At 44.2% G+C, this 26,059-nt stretch overlaps 1 protein-coding gene across 4 annotated transcripts in view; it reads right to left on the bottom strand.

The window, feature by feature from the left end:
- JHY (junctional cadherin complex regulator) overlaps positions 1 to 26,059 on the bottom strand; it is a 123,958-nt gene that overhangs the window by 91,985 nt on the left and 5,914 nt on the right. For all 4 annotated transcript variants that reach the window (XM_033917297.1, XM_033917299.1, XM_033917301.1 and 1 more), the window contains exon 3: positions 17,158 to 17,881. In XM_033917297.1, the coding sequence (XP_033773188.1) occupies positions 17,158 to 17,881 (724 nt within the window). The remainder of the gene's footprint in view (positions 1 to 17,157; positions 17,882 to 26,059) is intronic.

The following is a 26,059-nucleotide window of genomic DNA, read 5'->3' as shown; positions in this document are numbered from 1 at the left end:
CACCAAATTATATTGAGCGATGCTTGAGGAGCCTACTAGATACTACAATTGGAGCCTTGAGATACCGAGAGCCATTGGAACAAAAGCGACTGCTGTAGCATTCTCATGTGAAAGCAAGCCGAAGTTCCCAGTGGAATCACCACCTTAGATCCTAGAACCTGTACAGAATCCCATACTCTTGTTCTTGGTGACTGATGAATGCAAACCTGAGACTGTAACCTGTTGCCCCAGTCTCTGGGAAGAAACACATTCCTCTTCTACGTGAACAACATCCCCTGATATTCCAATAATTAGTACAGGAGAAAAGAGCTCTTTGGAAATTTGAAGATTCACATCCGAAGAATTGAAGAAAAGAAGTTCAAATAAAAGAAATCACCCGTTTGTGTCTGACAAATTGACCTGGCTGGAAGACATCCGAATCAAGCAGTTATCTAAGAAAGAAAGTACCTGAATCTCCTGTTTGCACCAAAACGCCTCTACTGCCCTCATTTTCAAAAATGTTCATGGAGTTGTGGCTAGGCCAAATGACATCTGCCAAAACTGATAGCGCTGCTCGATTAGAGCTAAACGAAGATAGTGCAAATTCGGTGTCCATAGGGAAATTGTAAATATTCTCACAGTTTTTCTCCAGAAATGTGTAACTCTGAGAAACTAATTTACCAGAATGAGATCCAGCCCCCGTCTGACCAATTCCCCCATCTTAGGCACTATGAAGTAAATGGAATAACTTCCCTTAGTTCCGGAAGAACTAAAACTACTGCCCCAAGTACCAGTAATACTTAAAAGGGATCTCACACGAACGTAACCTTTGGAAGCTCAATACACGGTTTACTCCAAGAAAGAATCTGAAATGGGAAGAAGATTCAAAGTTGCAAGCATCCTGAAAAATGCCCAGAGCCCCCTGACCTGACATCATAGTGTCTCCCCCCATCACGAGAAAGCATAAAGAGTTACCAGAGGAAGTGAAGACCCATTCAGAATGAAAAGCAGACAGTCGGGGAACGGCTGGACAAGAGCTGTAAATTCTGGAAGAAGAAAGGAACTTTCCCACAAAAAATCCAGCTTTGCGATGTAAGATGGAGTATGTTGGAATTCTGAAAACAGTGCTAACTCCATGTAATGTTAGCCAAAAACTTACTGCCTTTAAAGTGAAGACGTACTAGAGCAGGGATCTCAAAGTCCCTCCTTGAGAGCCGCAATCCAATCGGGTTTTCAGGATTTCCCCAATGAATTTGTATTAAAAGCAGTGCTTGCACATAGATCTCATGCATATTCATTGGGGAAATCCTGAAAACCCGACTGGATTGCGGCCTTCAAGGAGGGACTTTGAGACCCCTGTACTAGACGTAATCTAGAAGCTGCATTGACCGCCCCATGGGAAACAATCTGCACCCTAATTGTTATTAGATAAAGCTCACATCCCTAAAGAGAGCTTCAGGGATGATTCCAACAGCCACATAGCATTTGCTACTCTGTGGGTTTGGGAGAATAGATAACTTGTCCCTGGTTAGAAGGAGCCATACAGCTCTTCCTGCCAGTTTGAGGGGCTGTCTAACAGGTGCCATGAGAAGATGGCGACCTGAGAAATCTGTGCGAGAAGTTTTGAAACTTGCAGTCCCTGGCACACTAGAAATAGAAAAGACAGTTCAGGAATCAATTCTATAGTGCTACCAGACACACAGCGCTTTAGTGCTACCAGACACACACAGCGCTGCACAGAGGCACAAAGAATAAGAAAACCTCTAAACCTAAATAGACTCATCCTTCAGGGACACCGAGAGAGACAAGAAGATACCCGTATGAATCACAGGGTACTCTCATGCCGCTGACATCACTGTACAGCAATTTGCCTTCTGCCGACTCATAACGGCAAAAACCGAGATTGGGCGGCTGAGCACAGGGCAGAATCTCTTTCTTAAGCACTGTGAGGCATAACAGTACAGTCGCAATGAAAGTAGTTAAGTCTTTTCAAGCAGAGAGAGACAAGAAGATACCCGTATGAATCACAGGGTACTCTCATGCCGCTGACATCACTGTACAGCAATTTACCTTCTGCCGACTCATAACGGCAAAAAACGAGATTGGGCGGCTGAGCACAGGGCAGAATCTCTTTCTTAAGCACTGTGAGGCATAACAGTACAGTCGCAATGAAAGTAGTTAAGTCTTTTCAAGCAGAGAGAGTGGGGAAACACACACACAAAGTATATCACCGCAACAGTGGCAAAAGCTGTTGAAACACTCCTGACGTGTAGAACCCCGAAAACAGGGAAGCTGCGGGATAGTGACCTAAGTCAGCTGCAAAATAAACTCCGTGAACGCTGCGGTGCTCCCAATAGCACCGGAAACCCAAGCGCATGCCTGTTTCATGCTGAAATGAGCTGGCTCTATATCAACAATGCATTAAAAAACCAACCCGGAGCCAACCACTGTCATGGTATAAAATGCTTAAAATAAACATTGGAGAGAAATAAATGAATGCTGCTTCGTTCTCAACTTAGGAAAATAAGCACACGCCTTATGTGCTCAGTCAGGAACTGGCTATGTGAAGAACACACCCGGAGCCATCCAAATATTTACCTCCACCTGGCTGCAGGAAATGCCAAGCAAAGTCCGCCTCGGGGAGAAATCCCACTACCGCTGTGGCGCTGCTGCCAGAGTATGAAAACAAGCGCGTGTCTACAACACACGGGAAGACACTAGTTTCATCAACGGAGCTCTATCCATACACCCAAAGCCCTTTACTGAATAAAGTTCATACAAGTGTAAATTTACTTGTCAGTCACTAAACCATTTCCACAACTCTACAAAATATAGCGTTTGATAAAAAATATATTCCTTCTGTAGACTCACACCGAACCTGCAGCTCCACTACAACCAGAAACCAGAAAAGAAGTGCAAATAAAACATATACTCAGAACTTTGTTGATAGTGCCGAGAGATGCTGGTTGCTCAGCACTATGAGGGCAGAATTGTTTAATAGTCACTGTGGTCTCTCTTTTTTTTTTTTTTTTTTTAAACAATGAAGAGAAAGAAGAAAAATTGAGACCCAGTCAGACCCTCTATCATTGGAGGGAGGGTGAGGCAGGGACCTGGGGGGGCCCAGGTGTAACCCCTAAAGCTGGCACCGTTCAGCCGGACACCCCTGTCTCACTGAAGAGAAACCTCAACAAGAGAAATAGAATGGCAGTCTCACTGAAGAGAAACCTCAACAGGAAAAAATAATTTTCCAGTCACAGCCAGAATCCAGGAGCTAGTTGAATAGCGACCATCACCTACTGGGAGATAGAGCATACTGAAGATGCAGGAGGTGTGCCAGCCAATAGGACCACCTGTTAATCAGTTTCTCTATCTCCACTTGCTGGTAGATGTATGCTATCCTATTGGTCTCTGGATTCATCTGCTTCTGTTGCTAAGGAAGAGCGTAAGAAATTGCTGAGTTCTAAGTGACTTATATGCAGGGTCTTTTCATTTGTTGACCACTAACCCTGAGTTTTGAGCCCCGGTTGGAAGCATTGGTTGTTATGGTAATTAGTGGAGATGGAAGTTGGAATGGACATCCTTATTAAGCAAGGGCAGTAGTGCATTGGTGTTCCAATTCAATCTCAGTAGTGCCTTCGACCTGGTAGACCATACTAATTTGTTGATCTGTTTGTGGTTTAAAGGATTCCTAGAAACCAGACTTTATCAAGTTAGGTTTAAGACTCAGCTCTCTTCGATTTGGAAAAATCCACGTGGTGTCCCCAAGGGATCTCCTCTTTCACCCACATTATTTAATGTTTACCTCTCATTGTTAGGATCGTGCCTAAGTAACCTGGATACTGCGTATTTCCTGCTTGTCTCCGTAGAAAGCAAAGTTGCTTACCTGTAACAGATGTTCTCCGCAGACAGCAGGGGAATGTAGCCACACTTGCCTGCCCACCATCCCCTTATCTCAACTTGTTATATTGCTAGAGACAAAACGGACAGATGAGGGGAAGGATTCCAGGTGTAGGGCATCCTGCACATGCTCAGCAAGCCAAAAAGCATTAACACACAGGCTCAGTCAAAGGACTTCACCAACAAGTGTGGCTGTACTCCCCTGCTGTCTACAGAGAACACCTGTTACAGGTAAGCAGCTTTGCTTTCTGGGATGGAGTTCATTATATGCCTACTCTAAATGTACAGGCGCAGACATTGAGCTCTAATGCATCTAATATATACATTTGGGTGCATGTGCCAAACAGCAATGTTACTTACCGTAACAGTTGTTATCCAGGGACAGCAGGCAGCTATTCTCACTAGTGGGTGATGTCATCCGACAGAGCCCCGATACGGACATCTTGCAAGCATGTCTTGCTTGAAGAAACTCAGAAGTTTCGAGATGCCCACACCGCGCATGCGCCAGTGCCTTCCCGCCCGATGCTCCGGGCGTGTCTCCTCAGTTCAGGTAGCTAGCAGAGAAGCCAACCCAGGGGAGGTGGGTGGGACGTGAGAATAGCTGCCTGCTGTCCCTGGATAACAACTGTTACGGTAAGTAACATTGCTTTATCCCAGGACAAGCAGGCAGGTATTCTCACTAGTGGGTGACCTCCAAGCTAACCTCAATGGGATGGAGGGAGAGTTGGCAACTTAGGAGAACAAATTTTGTAACACAGTTTGGCCAAACTGCCCATCCCGTCTGGAGAAAGTATCCAGACAATAATGAGAGGTGAACGTATGAACCGAGGACCAAGTGGCAGCCCTACAAATCTCCTCAATCGGTGTCGATCTGAGGAAGGCTACAGAGGCTGCCATTGCTCTGACCTTATGGGCTGTGACCTTACAGGGAAGGGGTAATCCAGCCTGGGCATAGCAGAAAGAGATACAAGCCGCCATCCAGTTGGAGATGGTGCGCTTCGATACAGGTCGTTCCAACTTGTTTGGATCAAAGGAAACGAAAAGTTGAGGAGCAGTTCTGTGTGGTTTGGTGCGATCCAAGTAGAAAGCCAAAGCACGTTTACAGTCCAGAGTGTGAAGAGCTGATTCTCCAGGATGAGAATGAGGCTTTGGAAAGAACACTGGAAGCACAATGGATTGGTTGAGGTGAAATTCAGAGACCACTTTAGGCAGGAATTTCGGGTGAGTGCGGAGGACCAACTTGTCATGATGGAATACTGTGAAAGGCGGGTCCGCCACCAAGGCCTGAAGCTCACTGACCCTGCGAGCAGATGTGAGGGCCACCAGAAAAACCACTTCCCAAGTGAGAAACTTTAGTGGAGCCTTGCTCAGAGGCTCAAAAGGAGGTTTCATAAGCTGAGAAAGGACATTTAGATCCCAAACCACTGGAGGCGGTTTGATAGGAGGATTGACATGAAAAAGTCCTTTCATAAATCTGGAAACCACAGGATGAGAAGAGAGAGGTTTCCCTTGTAGAGGCTGATGGAAAGCCGCAATAGCACTCAGGTGGACTCGTATAGATGTCGACTTGAGACCAGACTGAGACAGATGTAAAAGATAGTCCAAAACAGAGGATAGGGAGGCTCGCTGAGGCTCCTTAGAATTGGAAATACACCATGAAGAAAATCTAGTCCATTTTTGGGAGTAGCATTGACGAGTAGCAGGCTTCCTGGAAGCCTCCAAGACATCCCTCACCGCCCGGGAAAACTGGTGCGGAGTTACGTTGAGAGGAACCAAGCTGTCAGTTGGAGAGACTGCAGGTTGGGATGAAGCAGAGACCCCTGATGCTGAGTAAGCAGTGAAGGAAACACTGTAAGTAGGCACGGTTCCCTGCTGCTGAGTTGAAGTAGAAGGGAGAACCAAGGTTGCCTGGGCCACCGAGGAGCTATCAGAATCATGGTGGCATGGTCGGACTTCAGCTTGACCAGAGTCTTTTGAATGAGAGGGAATGGCGGAAACGCATACAGAAAGCGATTCCCCCAATCCAGCAGAAAAGCATCTGCCTCGAGGCGATGAGGAGCGTAGATCCTGGAGCAAAACTGAGGCAGCGTGAAATTGTGGGGAGCCGCAAAGAGGTCTATCTGAGGCGTTCCCCACTGAGCAAAGATCTGATGAAGGGGCTTGGAGTGGAGTGTCCATTCGTGAGGCTGGAGAAGATGACTCAGTTTGTCCGCCAAGACATTGTCCCTCCCCTGAATGTAGACAGCTTTGAGGAAGGTGTTGTGGCGAACCGCCCAATCCCAGACTCTGAGAGCTTCCTAGCAGAGGGAGGCCGAGCCCGTGCCCCCTTGCTTGTTGACATAATACATGGCGACCTGATTGTCGGTGCGAATGAGGACCACCATGTCGTGAAGCAGATGTTGAAAAGCTTGAAGAGCATTGAAGATGGCTCTGAGCTCCAGAAGATTGATTTGATGGAGTCGGTCCGCACAGGTCCAGAATCCCTGAGTGCGAAGCCCATCCAGATGAGCCCCCAGGCATAGGTCGAGGAATCGGTAGTGAGAACCTTCTGATGAGGAGGAGTGTGAAACAGCAAACCTCTGGATAGATTCGAAGAGGTCATCCACCAAAGTAGAGACTGCCGAAGAGCAGGAGTGACTATGATGTGTCGAGTCAACGGGTCTGACACTTGAGTCCATTGAGAAGCTAGGGTCCACTGAGAAATTCTGAGATGGAGCCTGGCAAAGGGCGTCACATGAACTGTAGAGGCCATGTGGCCCAGGAGGACCATCATGTGTCTCGCTGAGATGGACTGGCGAGAAGATACAGACTGGCAGAGACGAAGAAGAGCATCCATGCGCTGAGGAGGAAGGAATGCTCGAAGCTGGATGGTGTCCAGTACCGCCCCGATGAAGGGAAGGGACTGGGTAGGCTGCAGATGAGATTTGGGAAAATTGATCTCGAAGCCCAGGCTCTGCAGGAAGCAGATCGTGGTCAAGGTCGCCAAAATGACCCTTGGAGCTGACGGGGCCTTGATGAGCCAGTCGTCGAGGTATGGAAATACCTGAAGACCCCTGTTCCGGAGTGCAGCGGCCACCACCACCAGACACTTCGTGAAGACTCTGGGAGACGAGGACAGGCCGAATGGAAGCACTCGATACTGCAGATGTAGATGTCCCACCCGAAATCTGAGGAACTTGCGGGAGGCCGGATGAATGGGAATGTGAGTGTAGGCCTCCTTGAGATCCAGAGAGCATAACCAGTCGTTCTGCTCGAGGAGAGGGTAGAGAGAAGCAAGTGTCAGCATGCGAAACCTCTCCTTGACTAGGAATTTGTTGAGGGCCCTGAGGTCCAAAATGGGTCGCAGGTCGCCCGTCTTCTTCGGAACAAGGAAGTTCCGGGAGTAAAACCCCTGGTTCAGTTGGTCCGTCGGGACCGGCTCCACGGCACGAAGCCAGAGCAAAGCCTGAGCTTCCTGGAGAAGAAGGGCGGTCTGAGTCAAGTTGGAAGGATACTCTCTTGGAGGGTGGTCCGGAGGGACCCGATGGAAATGAAGAGAGTATCCTTCCTTGATGATAGTAAGGACCCAGAGGTCGGTTGTTATGGCCTCCCAGCGATGATAAAAATGATGGAGGCGCCCTCCGATGGGAAAAACAGGGGGAGGCAGAACGAGGTTGGTTATGCCCTCGACGAGACAGTCAAAAAGGCTGAGTGGTCTTAGGGACAGCAGGCGATTGAGACTTAAGCTGACCCTTTTGGGGAGGCTGACGCTTCGCCGGTTGCCTCGCAGGAGGAGTTTGCCTCGGCTGATAACGCCTCTGATAAATCAACGGCGGATGAGAAGGTCGAGACTGCTGAGGCTTAGGCTTCAGCCGAAGGATAGATTGGAAGGACTTTTTGTGGTCAGACAACTTCTTCGTGACAGTCTCGATGGATTCGTCAAAAAGATCCGCCCCAGCACACGGGACGTTTGCCAGGCGGTCCTGAAGATTCGGGTCCATATCAATGGTCCGCAACCAGGCCAACCGGCGCATCGCCACTGAGCAGGCCGCCGCTCGGGCGGAGAGCTCGAACACATCATAGGCAGATTGCATTAACTGAAGCCGAAGTTGGGACAGCGAAGCAACCACTTCCTCAAACTCAAACCTAGCCTGGGATTCGATGTATGGTGTGAACTTCCGAAGCACAGGTAGAAAAAATTCCAAGTAGGCTGCAAAGTGGAAATTGTAATTCAGGACTCGAGATGCCATCATCGAATTCTGATAGATGCGTCGACCAAACTTATCCATGGTTCTGCCCTTGCGGCCCGGAGGCACTGAAGCATAGACCTGGCCAGGATGAGACCGCTTGAGCGAGGATTCGACCAGGAGGGACTGGTGAGAAAGCTGAGGACCCTCGAAGCCTTTATGATGCACCGTGCGGTACCGAGCATCCAATTTTCCAGGGACCGCAGGGATAGAGTAAGGAGACTCGAAGCATCGCATGAAGGTCTGGTCGAGGAGCTTGTGCAAGGGAAGCCGCAAGGACTCTGCCAGAGGACGAGGCAAGTGCATGGTATCGAGGTACTCTTTGGAATATCGAGACCCAGCATCGAGAGTAATGTCCATGTCATCCGCCATCTGCCTGAGGAACGATGAAAAGGACAGTTGGTCTGCCGTCGCCGGTCTGCGAGACGGACTAGAAGAAGAAGAGGCTTCAGGCTCCAGAGAGGCCTGCGAGCAACAGGACGAGTAGAAAACCTCGGGGTCCTCGAACTCCGGGCCCGGAGGAGGAGACCCAGTCGAAGCAGCATACCCCAACCGAGGCAATTTCTTCTGAGGCGAGACGGTCGAGTGTCGAGAGGAATGCTTCGAAGAATGTCTGGATCGATGCCCCTCCCGATGCCTGGAAGGGGATCGAGCCCGTCTGTGAGAAACTGGCTCAGACGCCTCCAAGGAGCAGATTGGACTCGATGCCGTCGATCGCAGAGGCGGCAGAGTCGGAGGCTCCCCCGACGACGCCCAGGTTTGATAGGGGGTTCGGAAGAACTCGTCCTGCTTCCTGCTATGCCCAGGACTGGGTGGCCCCAAAGGTGGACGCCACACTGAGTCATGGGGCGGAGTAATCGGTTCCAAGGGAGGCAGGTCACTAAACGTTAGATAGATTGTGAGCCCACCGGGACAGATAGGGAAAATGCTTGAGTGCCTGATTGTAAAACCGCTTAGATAACCTTGATAGGCGGTATATAAAATCCTAATAATAATAATAATAATAATAATAAACGAGGCTTTCCTCGAGGGGATGGGCTCCAAGGGAGGCCCTCCTCGAGGAAATCGGTTCCAAAGGAGGTACAGCGCTAACGGAGGACCTCCTCGAGGACCCGGACACCGCTCACCGCTCCTCCTCGAGTAACGAGGTAGTGCGGCGAGGAGGGGACGGTCCGCCCCTCAAAGCCGAAGCTGGAAGGTCACCCTGGATGGTGGCAATCAGCCGAGGCCCCATGGTCTTCATGAGCTCCACGAACTGAGCCTCCAGGATGGACCGCAACAAAGCCGATATGGAGGGATCTGCACCAAAAGGGGGCCCTTCCGCACGGTCTCCGCGCTCCTTGTGTGCTACGTGCTTCTGCTTGCCAGTCTTCGGCACCTTGAGCACCACCGGAGGAACTGTCGGGGTCGATACCTGCTCCGAGGAGACGGATGAAGGCACCGGCGCCGAAGCCGGGGCCGAAACCGGTGTGAATGACGCCGGTTTCAGGAGGCCCGAAGCAGCCGGGGAGGCAGAGGGCTTCGCAGAAGGAGTCGAAGCACCTGTCGATGTCGATGTCAAAGCTGCAGGATCCGATGAAGCTTCCATCTTGAACATGGACTCCCACAGCGACGCTTAAACGCTCTCGCCGTCAGAGTGGAGCAAGGCCGGCACGATTTCGGGAAGTGATCCGGTCCCAGACACTGTAAGCAGCGTCGATGAGGGTCCGTGAGCGAAATCGCGCGCTGGCACTTGCTACACTTTTTAAAACCGGTGATCGGCCGGGACATAGGCCGGAAAAGCTCCGCCGCAAGGTCGAAGGCGCGGGGCCCCAGCCACGCGGCCGACCCGGTATTGGAAGGAAAATTTTTTTTTTTTTTTTTGAAAAAGAAATCAAAGAAAGAAATAAATGCACAGGAGAGCCAAAAGAACTCAACCCGCGGCAAAAAAGAAGGCAAAAAAAGAGATTCAATGGGCGCAAATTGAAGATAGACTTCTCAGCTCCGCGGAAGAAAAAGAACCGAGGAGACACGCCCGGAGCATCGGGCGGGAAGGCACAGGCACATGCGCGGTGCGGGCATCTCGAAACTTCTGAGTTTCTTCAAGCAAGACATGCTTGCAAGATGTCCGTATTGGGGCTCTGTCGGATGACATCACCCACTAGTGAGAATACCTGCCTGCTTGTCCTGGGATAAAACAGGTTTATCCAGAGAAATAGTCATGAAGACATGTATAGATTATAAAATAAATCTATATCCACATAGCACAACCTCAAGAGTATAGAATAACAAGTCCAAGTGTTACTCTTAAGGGAGAAAAGACCTCAGTGTCTAATAGGGAAAATCAAAGCAACCCATATAGACAGGCTAGTTGCAAATATCACTTGCTGCCAGCAGACACATCCTCGGTCAAAAACTCCCAAAAAGTTGAGGACACAATTTCACCGTGAATTTCAACAGTCTTAATTCTAAGTCTCAAAAAGTTTTCAAAAAAACACTTATCTGAAAATTGTTGTCTTCTCAATCAAATTGCAAACACAAGAACTTGATCCTGGAGCTTGGAAGCAGGAGAAAATCACTCCATAGGAGACAAACTCAGAGCATAGCAGCTACTAAATATCACCACTAGCATAATCCAACAGGGTTCCCTGTTTTGCTGGTGCGCTTCTTCAGGAATTTGAGCATTGATTCACCCGCTTCAATTTCTGTCAATTTCTGTCAAAATATACATCTAAGTGTTTACTTCAGCTGTGTATATTTACACCTTCTCCTGAGCAGGTGTAAATGTATGCAGCTGCACTGTGGCTGCTATTTCTGCAGATACCCCTGGATTCTATAAAGGTTGCCTAAAACTGAGCATGGATCCCAGACTGGTGCCCAAAATAATTGGCTCCAGTGATTTAGTTATTGGAGTTAACAAAGCACTTAACTGGCACTAATTATAATCTGGGCACCGATCTAGCTACGCACTATTCTGTAACAATGGATTGCGCGCAACTCAAAAAAGGGTGTGGCCATGGGAGGGGCATGGGTGGGTCAGGGGTGTTCACAAAAGATACGTGCAATGTTACAGAATGGCAGGGATCTATGCCCAGTTTGCATGTCAGAATGTACCCTAGGTTTCAGCTGGTGTCAGTCCTTGCGCCTAAAGTTAGGCACTGAATTTGGCATCTGAAGTTAAGCGACATATTCAATACTCAATGTTATTCTATAAAGATTTCTCATCCCAAAGTGCCATTTATAGAATAGTATTGTGTGCCGAGTTTATATAATCTGGCCCATAATGTGTTGGTACTAGATAAAAGAGCCCCAAAATACGTGCCTACCTTGGTAAACTGTAATATCCTCTTCCCATTATTTTTTTTTTCAAAAAGTCAGTTCTTCGAGTATTTGAAATGTGCTTAGACGCTCTGACTATGCTGCTTAAAGTGAAGAAGTACTTCTTTAAACTTACATATGAAAAATTAGATTCTTACCTTGGTAATCTTCTTTCTTGTAGACAGACACAAGAATTCTCACGGGAATGAACTGATTACCCGAAGGTTCAGAAATAATTTGTCTGTTGCACTAGAAATTATTATTATCTTCTAGTCTCCACATCATCTGATGAATTTAAATGCAGTGCTAGGCTCCACATGGAGCTTATGACACCAGAATATTGGCTCAAAAGATTCACAACAGCTAGACTCAAGATTGGCATCCTCAACTCATTCCACAGTTTGCTGAATTACTATAGTTTGTAATCTGAAAAGTGAACAACCGTGCAGTGAATGGCTTGAGGAATGGCGAGGGGCTTTTCTAGAACAGAAACACTGCCTAACAGTTCAACCAGTGTAAGCACACTATGATTTCAAATTACCTTTCAAAGTTCAGACAATGTGTGAATCAATATGTGCCAGGAGCCATTCTAACTCGCTCAGCAGTTGCTCACAAGCAAGGAGGGAGGAAGAATTATTACTTATATACTGAGACTATTAAACCCTGCCTGATTATGATTATGATTTTATAAACATCTTGGATAGGGAGTAAGTAATTGCACTGAAACATATAATGCAGAGCTCTATTGCTTCTGGAAGGAGTTGAATTCTCTGCAGGATGTGAACCCTTTTATTGGCTCAACACACTAATTATTCAAAAATGTATATAAACTTAAGAGACCACATAGATCCTCTCTTCAGATACAGCCCATGTGGTCTCAGAAGCTGATGTAGAACATCTTTGAATAATTATACAATACAATATCCCACAACCTGCAGAGAATATATAAACATGAAAGCACAAACTAAGGACCTGACTCACTAAAGCATTTCTCCTATTTTGTGTCTATGGCAAGACCTTGATGAATCAAGCCCTAAATTGTATAAAACCAAAGGAATTTATCTCCAAACAACAGAAAAAAACCACTAAGCCATTCATTATGATTTTGAGAGGGTGGATAAAACTCATTTAAAGGTATGGATTCTCACATATTGCCTATTGACTGTTGTAACTACTTAAAGATGACATTTATTTAAACCAAAGTGGTTGAGTATGTAGAGGTTGTTATTTTTAAGCACTCAGATCTGCCAAGATTCTAATCAATAGGTGCTTTTTTATACTCCTCTGCTACAAAGTAATATATATTACCAGTAAATTAAGAGAGTGGTCATTTAATGCTGAACTGGGTATGAATTATCCTACCATTGCCTCAAGCATATTATGAGGCAGAAGACTAAATATAAACTGCAGATTTCACTTTCTTAGGGGTTCCTTTACTACGCTGAGGTAAAAAGCGGTCTTAGCATGCCCTTATACAGATTTTTCACCACATATTAAGCCATTCTTACCACAGCTGAAAATTTTATTTATTATTTATTTTAAAAATATTTATTCTGCCTACAACCTAGGCAGGTTACATCTATAATAAACACATAATAATCAAACAGTAAGACAAATCCCACATAATCAATTTTCTACTCTTTTTATTAATGGCAAAGCGGCCATTAAAAAATTACCACGTAAGCACTTACTGGTAATACAACTATAACTGATTTGCACAGGGACATCCATTCTCTGAACCATGACATGCTCCCTCCAATAAAATATTTAAAAACTTATTAGCATACCGATTAGGGTGCACAGTAAGCCATTTTAAGCTGTGAAATGGGCGCTAGAGGCCCCTTAATTAATTCCTGGTAAGCCAGAAGTCCACATTATGGCCTCTTTTACTAAGCCACAGTAGCGGTTTCTATGAACATCAGAGCATTTAGTGCCCTGGGCTGCGGTAGAAACCTCTACCGTAGCTTAGTAAAACGGAGAGTATATTTTTTCTGAAATTTTATCTAGTTTTCCTCTTCAACATTTGAAAATAACATCTAATTTTTAAACATATGCTATATGAAGGTATTAGAGCATTGTAACCGCAATAGTATTTTCTGTCTAGGAGACTACCTTGAAAAAGCCAGTACGGCGAAACATGTCGGCTGAAGTTCCCAGCCAACGAGGTTGAAGCTGATGATAAAAGTTTAAAAGCTTTAAATATTTTTAAAAGAAAAAATATATTTATATACATAAAAAATAAAAAAAAGTTGAAAATTAAGTTAAAAAAGGATTGATGACGATCTAGCAGATCTTCAAAAAACTCTGTTGAAGAATACTGCACCTTTCCTAAGATCCTAGAAACTGCTGAAACTGTATGCTAAAAGAATAACAAAATTGCATAGAAAGTAAAACTATTTCATTTTATATGCATATTATCACAGGTTACATATTTTGCATTCACTCATTATTGAGCTCAAGGTATTTTGATATTTCACTCAATATGTAATATAGCTTCTGAACATCTTTAATGCTTTGGAGCTATTTTGGTGACTTTGATACTATACTGTCCTCTAGTGTACAAATTTATTCTTTCAGCTGGGGTTCAGCATTATTAGAGGGGTCAGCAATTGCATTTTAACCTAGTTTTTTTTAGAAGTGTTCTGCAATGTACATCTACACACCAATGTTAAAAAAAAGATAAATCAATAATGAATCCACATTCCAGCTATGCCACCCTTGCAGAGCACACTTAAACTAAAACAATTATGCAAAAAAAATGGCCTTAACCACTTTTTAAGGATAAAAGCAATTATATTAGTCACAGTCCCAGAACAAAAAGTGAATGTCAAAAATACAGTACATCAACTGTTATCCTTACACCTGTGTGACTTTACAGTTTCATAACACAGTTGTCTGTCTCAATTCCAAGACAATTTTTATTCATTTGGAGGATAATTTTATAAAAGTAGGCTGAGTATCAAAAAGGGTGTCTAGTTGTGGATAGTTTGCAGTAAACTGGTAAATATTTTATCGATATCTAAGCAAAGGGCTCACACAGGTTGAAGGTACTCATAGGTGGTGAGTTCAAAAAAGTGGTGGTGATTTAATGAAACAAAAATACCCAAATTTGTGCTTCCAGATCAGGAATAATCTGCACAAGTAGATCCTTTGCACTCATATACAGCAATTTTATAAATTGTAGTGCCACTTACATACTTTTTGAGGATAATTTTATGAACATGCTCATAAAATAGCTGGGAAAATGGAAGCCTTCCTCTGAAAGGCAATTTTGGTCCAGGGAAGGTAGATATGCTTGTATAGACGTAAGCAAATCACTACCTCCAGGCCTGAAACAATTTTTTTTTTTGGACAGTGCCACAATTTTTCACTGTGATATGAAGTCCTCATATTACTCACAAGTGTGTGTGTGTGTGTGTGTGGTGTATATGTGCACACGTAATCTGGCAATATACTTGGGGTTGGATTTATCTTTCTTATGCCTTTAGGATGGGGCAAGAAGACCTCCCTCCTTCTCCTGTGAAGCCACAGGAGAGGAATACCCTTCACAAACCAAGGGGTGGGGTGGGGGTAATAGATTATGCATCACAGTCAGTAGGTGCTTCTATCCAGGAAGCTCTTCCTCCCTTTAGATCACTCCCTTTTGAATACCTTTAGGTAGATACCCATTATGCCTAAGGTGACCATACGTCCTGTTTTCAACGGGACAGTCCCGTTTTCGGACCGACCGTCCCGTTGTCCCGACCCACCGCTTCGGGACACCGAAATGTCCCGTTTTCAGGGACAGCGTCCCGAAGCTGTGCGTGGGGACACCAGGACGGGCGATCACTTTCCCTCCCTGCCACGCCGATTCAAACCCTGGACCACCGCCGCTACTTCTTTGCCTTCTTCCCGACGTCAATTTAGACGTCGGAGAGGAAGTTTCACCCAATATTAAAAACTATAAGAATATTAGGAGTCACTCTAGATACCAAATTAACTATGACCGATCACATAAACTCAGTGACAAAAAAATGCTTCTCCACTTTTTGGAAACTGAAAACCATAAAAAAATATTTCGACCCTCTACCCTGGACTATTGTAACATCATCTACTTGGGGATACCTAAAAAACCGTAAGAAAACTGCAAATAGTTCAAAACACGGCCGTCCGCTTAATATTCGGACTAAAGAAAAGTGATCACGTTAGTCCCTTCTACAAATGGCTGCACTGGTTACCAATCGAAGAAATAATTCTATTCAAGTTTTCCTGCTTTTGCTATAAATTAATCTGGGGAATGGCCCCCAATTACCTTCTACCTCATTTCGAATTCTATTCCTCCATTAGATCTACCAGAAACCACAACCTGTTTGCATACCGGAAAATCGCTGGCTGCAGATATCGAACCTTCCTGGACAGAACTTTCAAGTTTCAAGCTGGTAGACAGCAATCATGGCTAGGCTATCTCATCGATACCGCTAGGTTGACCTACAGCATCTTCCGGAAAGAACTAAAGACCACTTTGTTTAAGAAATTCTTTTCCTAGCCAGACACTCTCCCGCGAACATAACTTCCACACCTTATCCTGAATTTTTCTTCCTCACATTAGGTATCCACATTCCCTGTCTGCTAAAATTCCCTCTTCATAATTGCATCCTGATATTCGCTAGTGTCCGACTATTTTCAATTGTAAGATGTAAAATAGTTAATTTCTTATAATTCAACCTATGTATAATTTTCCTTTCAACCACCTTGTATTCATCTACTGTAGTTCGCTGATTGTACAGCTCTTCTTCTTTGTGAACCGCCTAGAAGTCGCAAGATTGTGGCGGTATAGAAAAATAAAGTTATTATTATTATTATTATTATTACATTTTCAATAGTGAGGGGAACAGGCAGCCTCTGTAGGACTCCAGGGAGCCTGCCTGTCCCTAGTGACTGAAAACAAAATATTAAAGCATCACCCCCACCCCCCAGCTGACAGGAAGCACTCCAGCAAGCGGTACGAAGGTGCAACTAGACTGCCTGAAGTCTGCTCCAGAGTTCTTCCTTTGACCAGTCCCATCCATGCCAAAGCAGGAAGTTGAGTCAGAGGGGGGTGGGACAAGTTAGAGGGAGTACTCTGGAGCAGACTGCAGGCAGCCTAGGTGTACCACTGTACTGCTACTGCTCTATGGAAGAGAGGTTTGACGGTACAAGACGGAGGGAGGGGGAAGGGGAGGGGACTGAGATGTTGAACCACAGACTGGCACAGGTAGAGAAGTGGAGGAAGAGATTCCAGATTGTGCCACTGACAGGGGTGGGAGGGATTACTTTTCTTAATGCTATAGGACATTAGCTATAGATAAGATGGCCCTGATTTTTCCGATATATTTTTAGAGCAAAAGTTTCCTGACTTATAGATGAGTATATATATGGCACTCCATTTCCAGTCTATAACATTCATTTTTACAACTGAAGAACCCCATTGACTCAGCAACAATTCTACATGAAATTTTCACAATTTAGGAGAGAGAAGCTCAACTAGTGTACAACAACTAAATCAATTATTCAGACTCAGAGTCCAGATGTACCAGGGTCCAGAGGGAATTGAGGTCTGCTATGACTGGGCTAGATGGGAATGGAAACTTGATTAAACTAATAGGAGTGAAGCTGGTTTAAGTGTAAATTAAGACTTATAGCACTGTAATGGCACTAGCTGCTTTCAAGCAGCTGGAAGCCTAGGTAACAGAAAGAAGTTGCCAAGTCAAAAAGTAAAAATGAAATAGAAAATACCCACCTGCTCTTGCTTGGTTTCTCTGTTCTTTGTCTTGTGCATCTGAAGATAAGAAATCCGTTTCTGTGCAGCTACCCCCAATGTTAGTTTATTTTTTTCTATAAAGTCCTTTACTGACATGTTGCGTTTGGGGTGAATCCTTTTTAGGTCCTTACCCTTTGCATCATTGAGCTTGCCTTGCGTGTCACTGTTACAGTCCTCTGTAGACTGACTACCCTGCTCATGCATTAATCCAAAAGAAGAAACATCGTGATTATACAGGTCTGGAACCTTATCCTGCTGAGAATCAATTAATGACTTCTGAACTTTCTTATTGTCTCTGTGTACCATAATAGATCTATGGTTGGCTTCATTAAGCCGATTGCTGGAATAAAATAACGCAGAGTCATCAACTTCAAAATCAGACTTATTTTCAGGGATCTGAGGTGATAACAGTAACTGCTGAAGGTTCAGTCCATTTGTAATGATAATGCTTACATTTCCAGAGCCTGAAACTAAGTCTTTTCCGGCTCCTCTTTGTTCTTGGCCTGTCTGCTTTTGGTTCATCTGCAGTTTCTCATGCATTGCTTCTTCAGTAGAAGACGTTGATTCCTGGAATGAGTCCTGCAGCCCTTTTTCAAGCTCCAGCTGCCTCAACTTTCCAAGATCTGGAGACGTTGCTTCTACCTTCTTTGTCTTCCAGTTGGGGTCATATCTCAGCTCTGCATAATGATCCACAACTTGATGCCTGCCAAGAGAGATGCCAAATATCATAATTTTATACAATATCTACTCTGGGTTGTGACTTTTTAACTTCTATATTTCAGAATTATAAAAGATGACTCATGTATTTTGAATGTAAATAAAATAAGTTGAATCACTTAGCTGCATAGCCTTTTTTAGGAGTTTGAACTACATTTATTCTAGCTCCTTTCTTCTTTATATAATAGTGAAAGAGGAGATGCATAGGCTACAGCATGAAAGGTGGCATTAGAAACATTACAGCAGTATTTCTCAACACATGGTAGGCGTACCCTTAGGGGTATGCGGGCCGCTTGTTGGGTGTATGCGGCATGGCCTCCACAGAGAATATTTCCTGCATGCCCACCTGTCCGTTGAAGCCACGCTGCCACTGCTGGGGATCCATCCTTGCTGCCCGCCCCACCCCCTGAAGCCACTGCCGGAGATCCCTGCCCACCCCAAAGCCAACCCACAGGGCTTCCCTCTGATGTCAGAACTGATGTCAGAGGAAAGCCTTCTGGGTCGACTGAGGCTCAAACAAATAAGAGGACATGATCTTTCTGGGAAACAAAGGGAGAAAGGAGAGGGGTGAAGGAGCATGTTGGGGCATTGGAGGGGCACAATTCTGGGACGACTGAAAGGCAGGGAGGGGGCACAAACTCGACTCAGAAGGAAGGAAGGTGGTATGAACATGGGACACAGAAGGGAGGGAGGAAGGGGGCACGAACTTGGGACATAGGAGGGAGGGAATAGAAAGAGAGAACTGTTGGGCATGAGTGCGTGAGTGAGAGGGAAAGAGATGGTGGCACATGGGGAAAAGAAGAAAGAGGAAAATTGGGCATAGAGAGATACTTCAGAAGAAAGGTAAGAAATGAGAGATAGTAGATTCATTTAACTATTTCCACATTATAAAGGCACAAAGAGGCAGGCAGACATACTTCATTGGAATAGATGTTGTGGAATGAGAGGATCATAGGCAGGGCAGGATTAAGGCAAACAAATTAGGCAAGTGCCTAAGGTCAAAGGTTTTGGAGAGGACCTCTCAGATATGCCTTAATCCAGCCTTGCCTGGAGCTCATGCAGGAAGCAAAGGTCATACATCAGTATTGAGTTTTAGAAGATGGAAAGAGTGCTTGTTGAGTGTAGGGTATTTTTAAACCCCTACATTAATGCGGTGTAATTAGATGCAAAAGCTAATGCACAGGTGTTCACATGTTTGAAGGGAGTTTTTAAAAAAATTTACTCCTGGCGGAATTCTGTGCAACTGTGCAGCGCAGAATTTGTGAAGAATTCCCCATCCCCTCCTTCTCCCTCGTGCGGGTCTGGCCTCTTCCCCTCTGACTCCACCCCTACCCCGTGAGACATCCATAACACCACTTTCCCCCTCTTCAGAACCCCTAATCATCCAGAAAAATCACCGCTCACTTCTCAATCAAACCCTCTCCCCTCATTTTTCCCTGGTCGAGTCAAACAAAATTTTATATTAAAAATATAAATGGTAAATAATTGCATTTAAATTACATTTCTAAATCATTTATAATTGAAGAATGAATGTCTCAAAGGCAGTGCATTAACAAAATGCATCCATAATTTCAAAAATCTCCATTGAATAGGTCATTTCTGCACATGTAATAGCTCATAGAAACATAGAAACATAGAAAGATGACGGCAGAAAAGGGCTATAGCCCATCAAGTCTGCCCACTCTACTGACCCACCCCATTAAGTCTGAGTACTAATGACCTAGTTCCTTAACTCGACCCTCGTAAGGATCCTACCAGGGCATCCCATTTATTCTTAAAGTCAATAACGCTGGTGGCCTTGATCACCTGCTCTGGAAGCTTGTTCCAGTGATCTACAACCCTTTCTGTGAAGAAATACTTCCTTATGTCACTATCGAATTTCCCTCCTCTGAGTTTGAATGGATGCCCCCTTGTGACCGAGGGTCCCCTGAGAAAGAAGATGTCTTCTTCCACCTCGACACGCCCCGTGATGTATTTAAATGTCTCAATCATGTCCCCCCTCTCCCTGCGCTCCTCTAGAGTGTAGAGCTGCAATTTGTTTAGTCTTTCTTCGTACGAGAGACCCTTGAGCCCCGGGATCATCCTAGTGGCCATCCGCTGAACCGACTCAACTCTAAGCACGTCTTTACGGTAATGTGGCCTCCAGAATTGCACACAGTACTCCAGATGAGGTCTCACCATGGTTCTGTACAGTGGCATTATGACTTCAGATTTGCGGCTAACAAAGCTTCTATTGATACATCCCATAAGTTGCCTTGCTTTGGATGATGCCTTCTCTACTTGTTTGGCGGCCTTCATGTCTGCACTGATGATTATTCCCAAGTCTCTTTCTTCTGAAGTCCTAGCTAGTGTTTCTCCATTTAAGGTGTAAGGTTTGCATGGATTTCTGCTACCGAGATGCATAACCTTACATTTCTTAGCGTTGAAGCCCAGCTGCCATGTCGAGGACCAGTTTTCCAACGTAAGCAGATCCTGCGTCATACTATCCTGCAGATTGCTTTCACTTACTATATTACATAGTTTGGCGTCATCAGCGAATAGAGTTACTTTACCCTGAAGCCCTTGGGTCAAGTCTCTTATGAATATGTTAAAAAGGAGTGGACCCAGGACCGAGCCCTGTGGCACTCCGCTGGTCACCTCCGATGTCTCAGAGAGGGTGCCGTTGACCACCACCCTCTGACGTCTTCCACTCAGCCAATCTTTGACCCATGCAATTAGTGTCTCATCTAACCCCATTGATTTCATCTTGTTTAATAGTCTACGGTGTGGGACGCTGTCGAAAGCTTTACTGAAATCTAAGTACACTATGTCCAGAGACTCTCCCGAGTCCAGCTTTCCTGTTACCCAATCAAAGAAGCTGATAAGATTGGATTGGCATGACCTACCCCTAGTGAATCCATGTTGACTAGGATCCCTTAGATTCCCCTCATCCAAAATCGTGTCTAATTTACATTTAAGTAGTGTTTCCATGAGTTTACACACTATTGATGTGAGACTCACTGGTCTGTAATTTGCAGCCTCCGCTCTGCAACCCTTTTTGTGCAGAGGAACGACGTTAGCTGTTCCTCTGCACAAAAAGGGTTGCATATAGTTCCTCTACTAAGTCGGTGGAGTGACATGCATCCATTGCTGCAGTATGCAACATTTGGGAATGAGAGCAGATTTATGCAAGAAAAGGTCTCAGGTACTAGTTCCATCATTTGTGGTATTGTCCAATAGACAGATATTAAGGGTCAGATTCCACGTTGAACGGTATAGACCACTCAAATGAGACCATATGACAGTTCAAAAGCATTGAATATGCTCACAATCTGACACATGTTTTTAAGAAGCTTCTGTTACACCACATTTCAGACAGGTCCCATCTGAAGGGAGACCCATCTTTTTTGTCCTGGAAGGATGAATATACATACACAACAAGAATTTATAGTGGAGTTCCTGTAACAGCATACTTTTGGCCAATTGTGGTACCAAATACAAACTACTCAAAAACTTCTCAATATCATAATAACCAAAGTCTGTAATCCAGAGGACCAACACTCCATGCAATGGATGGAGTCCCTGTGGTGTTAGACTTTATGGAGGGGGGGTTTAGAAACTGGCTGTCGGACAGACGTCAGAGGGTGGTGGTTAATGGAAGTCGCTCGGAGGAAGGAAAGGTGAGTAGTGGAGTCCCTCAGGGTTCGGTGCTGGGGCTGATCCTGTTCAAAATGTTTGTGAGTGACATCGCTGAAGGGTTAGAAGGAAAAGTTTGCCTTTTTGCGGATGATACCAAGATTTGTAACAGAGTAGACACCGAAGAGGGAATGGAAAATATGAAAAAGGATCTGCAAAAGTTAGAGGAATGGTCTAATGCCTAGCAACTGAGAGATTGGGGAGATTGGGGCTCTTCTCCCTGGAAAAGCGGAGACTCAGAGGAGACATGATAGAGACCTACAAGATCATGAAGGGCATAGAGAGAGTAGAGAGGGACAGATTTTTCAAACTTTCAAAACATAAAAGAACAAGAGGACATTCGGAAAAGTTGGAAGGAGACAGATTCAAAACGAATGCTAGGAAGTTTTTCTTTACCCAGCGTGTGGTGGACACCTGGAATGCGCTTCCAGAGGACGTAATAGGACAGAGTACGGTACTGGAGTTCAAGAAAGGATTGGACAATTTCCTGCTGGAAAAAGGGATAGAGGGGTATAGATAGAGGGCTACTGCACAGGTCCTGGACCTGTTGGGCCGCCGCGTGAGCGGACTGCTGGGCACGATGGACCTCGAGTCTGACCCAGTGGAGGCATTGCTTATGTTCTTATGTTAACTAAAATTCATTGCAAAGATATGCAGAGTAATGTATTTGGGGATTAATAATCAAAAGGAACCATATATACTGGAAGTTGATATGCACAGACGGGGAGAAGGACCTTGGGGTGATAGTGTCTGAAGATCTAAATGCAAAATAACAGTGTGACAAGGCGGTGGCTGCTGCCAGAAGGATGCTGGGCTGTATAAAGAGAGGTGTAGCCAGTAGAAGGAAGAAGGTGTTGATGCCCCTGTTCAGGTCGTTGGTGAGGCTCCACTTGGAGTATTGTGTTCAGTTTTGGAGACCGTATCTGGCGAAGGACATAAGAAGACTTGAAGCAGTCCAGAGGAGGGTGATGAAAATGATAGGAGGCTTGCGCCAGAAGACGTATGAGAGACTGGAAGTCCTGAATATGTATACCCTAGAGAGGAAAGGAGGGACAGGGGAGATATGATTCAGACGTTCAAATACTTGAAGGGTATTAACGTAGAACATAATCTTTTCCAGAGAAAGGAAAAAGGTAAAACCAGAGGACATAATTTGAGGTTGAAGGGTGGTAGATTCAAGAGTAATGTTAGGAAATTCTACTTTACGGAGAGGGTGGTGGATGCCTGGAATTCGCTCCCGAGAAAGGTGGTGGAGAGGAAACAATGATGGAGTTCAAAGAAGCGTGGGATGAACACAGAGGATCTAGAATCAGAAAATAATATTAAATATTGAACTAAGGCAGTACTAGGCAGACTTGCACAGTCTGTGTCTGTATATGGCCGTTTGGGAGAGGATGGGCTGGGGAGGGCTTCAATGGCTGGGAGGGTGTAGATGGGCTAGAGTCGGTTTTGATGGAGATTTCGGCAGTTAGAACCCAAGCACAGTACCGGGAAAATCTTTGGATTCTTGCCTGGAAATAGCTAAGAAGGAAAAATTTAAAAAATTTAAATTGAATCAAGCTGGGCAGACTGGATGGACCATTTGGGTCTTTATCTGCTGTCATCTACTATGTTACTATCAACCAGTCTGCAGGGGCTAGTGGTCATCAAATTTAGATTCAGTAAAGTCCTGTTTATAGTTCCATAAAAGCGACTGCACACAATGTTTAAGTTGGAGATGAGTACTAATCCTGTGATTTTAAAGCATAAGAATTTTGCAGAGTATCATAAAATAAAAGATTCAGTTCATACCCTCTAACATTTATATACATATTCTACATAGGAAAGCACTTAAAATTATAAGCACCCAGTTATGGTATTGCCTTTTATATCATTTAGTAACAAACGGAAGGATTCATATAACAGAATATTTATGAATCTGGAGAAAGCTCTGTTTTGCATAATGCTGCAAATGGGTCCAAGTACATTGAGAAACATTGAGAAACCCAAATTTAAGGGAACATATAAGAGAACGTTTATCCTCCTTAATGTGGCCTGATGGAAGATATTTTTAAAAGAGCTAAGGCTGGAGAACTCAGGCAGAAGGGCATCCTCCAGCCAGGAAAGATAAAAACCCAGAGATGGGAAAAAGATAGAAAGGCCCAAACAAGACTATCTAGGCACAAGGAACCCTTTTGTTGCTCAGCTGTGGCTCCTCTATTTTCGTTAATGTCCTGAGCTGAGCAAAGGGGGTTTTGTTTGCCAAGATACTTCAGTTTGTTTCTTCACAGGCCTCTTAGAGGCCCAGTGCTTCAACACTCGCCTGTGCTAGCACATCAGGTTACCGCACTGGAATAATATGAAGTGCCCCCTTATATCTGTAATCACTGGCACACAAAAAAAAACCAGTCTTTGTTTTCCTGACAAAATAAATGCTAGATGGACGATACATATACAATAGATTTGCTGCCAAACAAGTCAACAGATGCAGAGACCACCTATTCAAATTCCTGGGTTTTAATGGATGAGTACAGCAGCTCATATGCATAAGCTATGATATTCACTCATTAATAGACTATACTGGAGTATGTTCTATGATAACTTCCAACAAAATAAAATCAAATTTCCATTTAATGAAGAGCCTCCAATTCAACATGGCCCTCAGTCAAAAAATGAATACAATTAGAGCATATTTCCAGTACAATTAATGTCCTTTGCACTCTCAATAAAATATTCAATAACTGGCCATTTTGCTTGTTGAGACAAGCGAATCAAAACATGCCATAAATCATTAAGCCTTGATTTGTTCACCACTTTATTTAAAGTAGGCCATTAAATTGAAATTGCATGTTATATTTTTGATTGGGTTTTAATATAATCTTTTTGTCGGACCAAACTATTCCCAGCCTATACAGTATTAAAATCTCATACACATAGGAATGCAAAGTCAAAATTATTAAGACTTAATTGAATATGTTTTTTAAAGAATGAGAAATTAATAGTGCACAACAGCCTATCTGCAAACATTGTTAATTTAACAATTTGTAAATTTATTTACTATAAACATATCTCTCAACCTACAAGTTTAAACTGATTTTAAACAACTGGTAGTGTGAAATTGTATGTGTTGTGAAAGGCAATTAAGATCTTTTGAAGGTTATTTGAATTATTTGATAGTACCTGAGCCAATGGGCAAAGGCAAGAGACAGTATTCATACCAGTCAAAGCATGAGCTACAGTATATATACATTAGCTTACCTGGACTGAGCAGAAATATTCTCAGATGGGAGACGAGAAATATTAGCATTTAAGTGCAGACTTTATAAAATATTCTTATAAAGGTAATTCTGTAATTGCAAGTGTGCGCTTTTCTACCTCATACACATAAAAGCACCAAATAGCATCATTCATCCACCCAAAAGCACTATGCCAGTGTTTGCAAATGGTGGCCCCTAGAAACCTCTATGGTGGCCCCCATCATCTTTATGCTTTCTTTCCTGCTACTTTCTGATTGTGTACATAGGTTTAGGACTGAAAGGGTGAAGTAGATAGGGGGAAGAGCCACTTGTTTGAAGGACAAGGTATTTCTCAGTAAATGAAGAGAGACCCATATTCTATAAATGGCGCCTAAAGTTAGGTACTAGTAGGCACTCTACCGATGCTTTAATAAAGTGCAAAATGCCATTTAAAAACAAGTAAAATCAGTTTAAAAAAAACAACATAGGTGCTTACTGGCGCCTAAAAAAAAAGCACCTATATCACTAATCGACACCAATAATTTTGGCCACTAACAAGCAATTATTGGAACTTATTAGAATTTATGCGCACAACTTTCTAAGTGTATTCTGGGTACAAATTATATTGCAAGGAGTAGCTCAGATTGGAGGAGGGGTTGCGCTATATATTACAGAGGGACTTGAATCAAAAAAACTAAACATTCAGCATGACATAGATAGCAGTGTGGAATCCATATGGATAGAAATTCCATGTGTGAAGGGAAGGAATGAAATTGCTGATCTGCTGTTAGTGATCTGTAACCTGTCACTAAAATCATTTGTAGTACCTGAAGATTGGAAGGTGGCCAATTTTACGCCGATTTTTAAAAAAGGTTCCAGGGGAGATCCGGGAAATTACAGACCGGTAAGCCCGACTTCAGTGCTGAGCAAAATGGTAGAAACAATTATAAAAAATAAAATTGTGGAACATGTAGACATACATGATTTAATGAGACAGAGTCAGCATGGGCTCAGTAGAGGGAGATCTTACCTTATCAATTTGCTTGACTTCTTTGAAGGTGTGAATAAGCATTTGGATAAAGGTGAGCTGGTTGATATAGTGTATCTAGATTTTCAGAAAGCTTTTGACAAAGTTCCTCATGAGAGGCTCCTGAAAAAATTAAAGAGTCTTGGGATAAGTGGTAAAGTTCAGTTGTGGATTGGGAATTGGTTATCGAATTAGAAAACAGAGGGTAGGGTTAAATGGCCATTTTTCTCAATGGAGGAGAGTAAAC

The sequence above is a fragment of the Geotrypetes seraphini genome, chromosome 13 (genome assembly GCF_902459505.1).
Source record: "Geotrypetes seraphini chromosome 13, aGeoSer1.1, whole genome shotgun sequence".
NCBI classification, from domain to species: domain Eukaryota; kingdom Metazoa; phylum Chordata; class Amphibia; order Gymnophiona; family Dermophiidae; genus Geotrypetes; species Geotrypetes seraphini.
The sequence above is the reverse complement of the archived record's forward strand: the minus strand, read 5'-3'. Positions and strand labels throughout refer to the sequence as shown.